We start from the raw sequence: 6,739 nt of genomic DNA, 5'->3' as shown, positions 1-6,739 counted from the left end.
TCAGGGCTGCTGGGTTCTGCTTGAGTCCTTATGCAGTTTCCCTGAGCCCTGGGTTGGGCTGCTCTAGGGAACATCATAACTGGAACTGCTCAGGTACTGTCAGTACATGGCCACTAGGAGGCGCCGTTGCTTTTAGTCTATTGCTGGGCAAGCCTTTGACCCTACCCACAGCCCCACGCTTCACTTTCTGCATCTGGGCTTTGCATTATGCTCCTCTCCGTGTGTTGGGTCAGAGCTCTCTAAGAAAAGTAAGGCTTAAGACTGCAGCTGAGGTCTGTGACAACATGGGGTGCTCCTATCCAGGCCACAGGGATACTGCAACCCGTGTGGAACTTATGTCCAGGTTCATGTTCAGGGAAACCTCTGTTGTCACTAGACATGCTGTGCCTGACCAAAGCTCCCCCTGAGCTAGGCCTGGACCCATGTGCCTGGAGAGTGACCCACCGTGTCTGTTTGGTGCCACCTGTCTGTGAGGGCAGCCACCCCTAGAGCAGGAGCAGAGGAAACAGTGGTATCTGCCATGCCCTTAAGTCAGGAACACAGGTGCTTTGCCTGCATATGTGTCAGTGCACCATGTGCATGCGCTGCATGCAGAGGTCAAAGAGCATCAGACCCGCTGGAACTGGCGTTACAGAATTGTAAGTCGCCATGTGGATGCTGGAAATGGAACACATGTCCTTTGGAAGAGCAGCCAGTGCTCTTAACCACCGAACCATCTCTCCAGCTCTGAACACTGGCATCCTTCATAGTCATGAGCGAAATTCAGCTGACTCCACTGTACATAAAGTTGATAAAGCCATGCCAGCGTGAACAAGGGCAGAGGCGTCTGAAAACACACTGCCTTCTTCCTGGTGGGCACCAGCCAAAGCTAAGTGCCCACTCGGAGGGCAGGGGCTGCCCTGGCTACTCTCAGAGGCAAGCCGCTTGGGGTGAGGGTCACACATGTTCAGTGGCTTTTCCCACCCTAACCTGGCTAGAGGGCGGGGCTGGCCTGGGCGCCCAGCTCCCGGGCACTCACGGGGCCTGTGCAGCTTTCATAGTCACACCTGCTTTTAGCACTCTTGTGATCCTTGTTTCTCATGAAAAACCTGACTAGACACATGCACACAGAAGGTGTGTATGTGTGTGTGTGTGTGTATGCACGCACGTGCACAGGCATAAACGGCATGTACGGTGTTTGCCTCGGTTGCTCTCCACCTAATTTAAAATGCAGAGCACATGTGGCGGTCAGAGGACGGCTTCTGAGCCAGTTCTGTCCTAGGGATTGTTCTCACGTCAGGCTTGCAGCACACACTCTTACCTGCTGAGCCGTCTCATCAAACCACCTTTGGCAAAAATATTTTTTAATTGAAAAGCTATTTTCATTCAATTTATTCTGATCGGTTTCCCCTCATCTCCTCCCAGATCCCCCCCCCCATACCTTTCTAAGTCCACATCTTCTTTCTGTCTCCCTTAAGAAACCAAACAGAGCCAGGTAGTGGTGGTGCACACCTTTAATCCCAGCACTCGGGAGGCAGAGGCAGGTGGATCTCTGTGAGTTCTAGGCTACAGAGAGTTCCAGGACAGCCAGCACTACTCAGAGGACTCTGTCTCAGGAAAAAAAAAACAACAAAAAGAAGAAAAAGATAAAAGACAAATAAAAAAGTCAAGAGAAATATGCATATCTGTGCACACCCCACACCAGTAAGGGGAGGAGCCCAAAGAAAGCAATATGAGACAAAAAATCTAAAAGTACCTGTGAGTTTGTGTTAGCCATCTGAAGTGTGGGTTGTATACCCAATGAAACTTTCTTGGAGAAGCTAATTTTTCTTTTGTGAATGGCTGTTAATTGGAGATAGCTTCTTGGTTGTGGAGCCCTGTCTGGTTTGGATCTGTGCAGTCTCTGAGACTTAACATGTCAGTCCTGTTGTGTCCTTGGTGTTATTCATCCTCAATGGCTCGAGTGCTTACTGCTCTTGCAGAGGATGTGGGTTTGGTTCCCAGCACCCACATGGCAACTCACAATTGCATGTAACTCCAGTTATGTATCTGGCACCTTCTTCTAGTCTCAGAGGGCTCTTAAATGTGCATGGTACACATAAACACATGCAAGCACACACATATTTTTTTTTAAATCTTGAATAAAAAGATTTGGGGGCCAGAAAGATGACAACTCGGCAGGTAAAGGCTCCTGTGCTGAACCTGCTGACCTGAGTTGAAGTCCCGGGACCTACGTGGTGGCAAGAATCGACTCCCATAGTTGTCCTCTGACCGCCACATGCACACCATGCATACATGCGCACTTCATTCCATGCACATAAAATAAATCAATAAAAACGTAAGTGTTTTTTTTTGAAATACACTTTATCCAGCATCTTGGGCATCATCGAGTTATGGCTGCCTGCCCAAGCAGGGTGGAAACATGCAGCGACAGCAGCAGTAGGAAGGCCCTGCAGCAGATTCACTGCAGCTCTTCGTTGCAATCAGGAGAGGCAGCATGGAGAAGCACTAGAGCAAGTAACAGGGACAACGGAGGACCCTGCTACAAGGGCTGCCCTCCACAAAGGTCCCTTTCGTGTGAGGGGTGTTTGCAGCTGGCTTGGGCCCCTTGTCCCCAAGTCTCTATTCCTGTTAAAAATATGAGGGCCTTGGGCTGGAGAGAGCTGCAACACAAGCATGTGGGCCCCAGTTTGAATCCCCAGAACCTACACAAAGCCAGTTACAGTAGCTTGTGCCTATTCCTCGTGCTCCTACTGCTAGATGGGAGGGAGAGAGAGAATCCTGGAGGCTCCCAGGCCAACCAGCCTGGTGCATACAGCAGCAAGCAAAAAGAGACCCTGTCTGAAACAAGGGGAACGGTGAGGGCTGTTTCTCAGGTTGTCCCCTTACCGCAACACATGTACTGTGCATGTGCATGTGCATGCCACACGAGCACTTGCGTGAGCGCACAAACACACACACACACACTCCCCAAACTCTTAAAAATGAGGACCTGGCCAAGTTCTTCCACTAGCTTTTTGCACACTGAAGACATGGACAGAGCTACTGATTCCGCTGAAGATGTCCAGTGAGGCTAAGTTTGTTGACACCCAGTGTGGGCAGGTGCCAGATGCTAACACAGTATGCCCAGCCCCTGGCTAGCTTCCCAACAGTGTAAAGGGGGCGTGGGCTGAGGAAGAAAGTCCTGGGCCCCAGCTCAGAGTTCAACATCCTGCCTTGGTGACCAGTGACAAGTGGGGACCAGCAGAGGTCACCTGAACAAGGAGAGCGGGCTCAAGGATATGTTGGCTAAATCATCTGGCCTTCTCCAGGCCTACAGATCCCTTTCTTCGGAGAGATACTAAGCAATGTGATTTATGATGATGGAGACAGGCATGGGGATCCTGCTGCTCGGTGGCTGAAGCAAGACTGCAGTGGGCTGGGAGCCACCCTGTACTACCTCCTCCACAGGAAGTTCCACACCAGCCCAGGCACAGTCTCAAAGAAAGGACCAAAAGACTGTACCAGACTGGCTTGTGTTTCTTGTGTTCTGGCTACAAAGGAGCTGCAATCCTGGATTAGAGGGTGGTCAGTCAACCCCATTCATAGCCTAGCGCAGGGGAGTAGGCCTGTAATTCCAGTTGTTCAGGAGGCTGAGGCAGGACGGTAGACAGCTCACAGTGCTTGGGTGATGGAGCAAGGCCAACCTGGGCAACTCAGTGAGAGTGTTGCAAAACAAAATATAAAAAGAGGGGCTGAGAGTTGTAGCTCAGGAGTAGCTAGAATCCCCCAGTGAGGAGCCAGGGTGTGGCTCAGTGGTAGAGCACCTGCCTAGAATCCCCCAGTGAGGGGCTGGGGTGTGGCTCAGTGGTAGAGCATCTGCCTAGAATCCCCCAGTGAAGGGTTGGGGTGCGACTCAGTGGCAGAGCTCCTGCCTAGAGTCCCCCGGTTAGGGCGGGTGGGGCTGAGGTATGGCTCAGTGGTAGAGCACCTGCCTAGAATCCCCCAGGGAGGGGGCTGGGGTGTGGCTCAGTGGTAGAGTGTCTACCTAACACACCAAGAGCCCTGGGTCTAATCCCCAGAACCAGAAGCACTGGGAACTATATCCATCACAATCTCTATTAGGCCCACTCAAGGCTTCTCCTATGTTGGCTGGGCAAGAAGGGTTGGTCACAAGAACCACTGACTTCCCTCAGTGTTGCCCATGTGTCCTGTAACACAGTACACATCCTGCATCCCCACTGTAAGAATATGAAACATAGTTTATTGAATCTCAACTCTCCATTAAACTCTTTAAACATAAAAGCTCTGTAGGAAATGTCACAACTTAGTGTCATCTGTCATATAAATAAATATACACTAAGATGTACAACACTATCAACAGGTGTCCTCAACGTGAGGCCACAACATTGGGACTCAGTCAACTTTAAAACCCAGGACTGGCTGGACTGGGGAGTGTGGGGCTTGAGGGTGGGCAGTGGGCAAGAGTCGATGGCACCTGGTGAGGATACAGGAAGCAGGTGTGGGGGCAAAGGTCCTTTGGTCTATCAGGAAGGGGGCTTGCGAAAGCGGATTTTCTTGGCTGTTTCCACATCAGACTTGGCCACTAGAAATCGCATCTTCTTGCCTCCATGTCGAATCAGATCTACCGCCCTGAAATCGAGAGGTGATGGTGCAGAAGAGCCAGCAGCAGCCGTGATCTCTGCCTCTCCCCACCTCAGAATGCAGGACTGGCTTGCAGGTGCACCCCCCCACCCCACTCCCACACGCTCTGCTAGTCCTGTGTTGCATGCCAGGTATGGCACATACCTCATGTAGCTGACACCCATCAGGCTGCTGCCGTTCACTTCCAGGATTCGGTCTCCCAGTGACAACCGCCCGTCAGATGCTGCGGGGCTCCCGGGAAGCAGGGTCTGAATGTAGAGTCCCGGGGCCCCCAGAGGTGTGTGCTGGGAAGAAGCAGGGGTCTCAGGATGCCTCTGGTGCTGACACATGCTCTCCCAAGCAAAGACCCTGTACCACACACCCCTCCCTGTGAACATGCCTGGAGATAGCCAGGTCACAAATCATGGTCCCTGTGTGCCCCACAGCAAAGCACTGGACCCCATCAGTGCTCCCAAAGGCAGGCCCATGAAACAGAACCGGCATTTCTCGCTGGCCTTGACTGTGGTCAGACTGTAGGGGGCTGTCTACAAGAACAGGAGGAGAGGGCTGAGGGCCAGGGCTCCTCACCATCCCATCAATCAGGCCCATCCCCAGCCCTGAGGGGCCTCGCTCGAGCTCCACCATGAACACATAGCAGAAGTCCTCAGCACTGGAGCTGGGGCTGGAGGCCTCAGCAGGAGCTTCAGCAGCAGCCTGACCAGTGTCTCCTGGGTGGGCAGAGAAGCGGGTGGGGGGAGATAAGGAGTCAGTGGGCTTGGAGGCCAGCACTCACTCCCGGAGTCAGGACACAGAGGACCTCTGGGAGTACAGAGATGTCCCACATGACAGAGCATAGCAAGTGCTCCTGGAGCCCACGGAAGACACCAGCTGGACAAACACAACAGCAAGCCCAGGGAAGGGACAGGCCCACTCAACAGGACGAGTTCCTGAGGTCATGGACTCAATGCACATGGGCAGCCCGGCCTCCTGCCACCTCTTCACAATCTTAGTCACTCCCGTCTCTTCACCAGGATGCAACTGGAAGTCTATCCTCCGAGGCCCCCACTGCATCCAGACCCTGCTTCAGGACCCAGACTAACGGGCCCACCCTGAGGCCCTGTCCCTCTCTATCAACAGAGCTTATGTCTGAGTGGGGATCTCAGGACAGGGCCTGACCTAACAGTTCTGAGCCCCAGCCCCAGAACCTGAGCAGGCAGCTTGCCTTGTCCTGCTCCATGGAGCGCCCACTGCGAGAGTCTTCAGACTTGGCGGAGAACTGATGACACAATGGTAAGAGTCCTCCCAGGGCCAGGTGGGCCCCACTGTGCACACATGCGCATCGGTATGTACTCAATCCTACATGCACGCGCGAGCACACCTGCCCAGACCGTCCCTCACCAGGCACTAAGGAGTTTGCTGATCTGCACTAGCTTATAGGACAGCCCAAGGAGGCCCCAAGTAGGGTTTGCTACCCAGTCCCGAGCAGGCCAGGCCTCACCTTCTAGAACCACACCAGGAGGGCCACCTGGTCCATTCCTCTGCCCCTCGAGGAGTGCTTTTCCACGGTGGCCACTGGTCTCTGGCCAGGTGGGGCCTCCAGGCTCCAGGCCCAGCGGTGTGCTGGGAGGAGTGAGCAGGCAGGAGGAGTCAGTGTGCAGAGAGCCAGCCTGGGAGTCCCTGCGGTCCCCTCGGGTAGCCTGTCTTCCAGCAGGGGCCTGTGCCCAGGGAGCTCCAGTGACAGGGAGAGAATGGGCAGGGGCAGTTTCGACAGCTCCTCTGCCTGAGTCCCTGTTAGCTAGATGGCAGCCATGGCCTTCTGGATGCCCCTCAGGAATGGTGTGATACAGGCCCTGGGAAGAGAGGTGGGCAAAAGGTGAACCCCAGAGAAGGGGGCAGGACATGCACCCAAGGTGCCTCCCTGTGAAGAAAAGAGACACAGACAAGCCAGCCCAGAGGATATGGGTTCGGCCAGACCATGCCAGGCATGAAGAGTGAGTGAAGACGTTTGCAAACCTTCCCCTCAAATGGAGCCCTGAGACCTCATGGTCACACCTGCTGCATCCCCCAGCCCACTCTAGACAACTGTACCTGCTTCTGCCGACTGTCAATGGAAGGCTGCCTCACTTCGGCTCACAGC

At 53.9% G+C, this 6,739-nt stretch overlaps 1 protein-coding gene across 1 annotated transcript in view; it reads right to left on the bottom strand.

Moving 5' to 3' along the window:
- Positions 1-4,200: 4,200 nt before the first annotated feature.
- Positions 4,201-6,739, bottom strand: part of Radil (Rap associating with DIL domain) — a 68,670-nt gene continuing 66,131 nt past the window's right edge. Inside the window, exons 12-15 of the mRNA XM_087903321.1 lie at positions 6,101-6,452; positions 5,191-5,330; positions 4,768-4,907; positions 4,201-4,611 (exon numbers count right to left, since the gene is read on the bottom strand). Of these exons, the coding sequence (XP_087759447.1) occupies positions 4,506-4,611; positions 4,768-4,907; positions 5,191-5,330; positions 6,101-6,452 (738 nt within the window). The 3' untranslated portion in view covers positions 4,201-4,505. The remainder of the gene's footprint in view (positions 4,612-4,767; positions 4,908-5,190; positions 5,331-6,100; positions 6,453-6,739) is intronic.

The sequence above is a fragment of the Myodes glareolus genome, chromosome 2, assembly GCF_982192425.1.
Source record: "Myodes glareolus chromosome 2, mMyoGla1.1, whole genome shotgun sequence".
NCBI classification, from domain to species: Eukaryota; Metazoa; Chordata; class Mammalia; order Rodentia; family Cricetidae; genus Myodes; species Myodes glareolus.
Note: the sequence above shows the minus strand (reverse complement) of the source record. Positions and strands in the feature narration are given on the sequence as shown.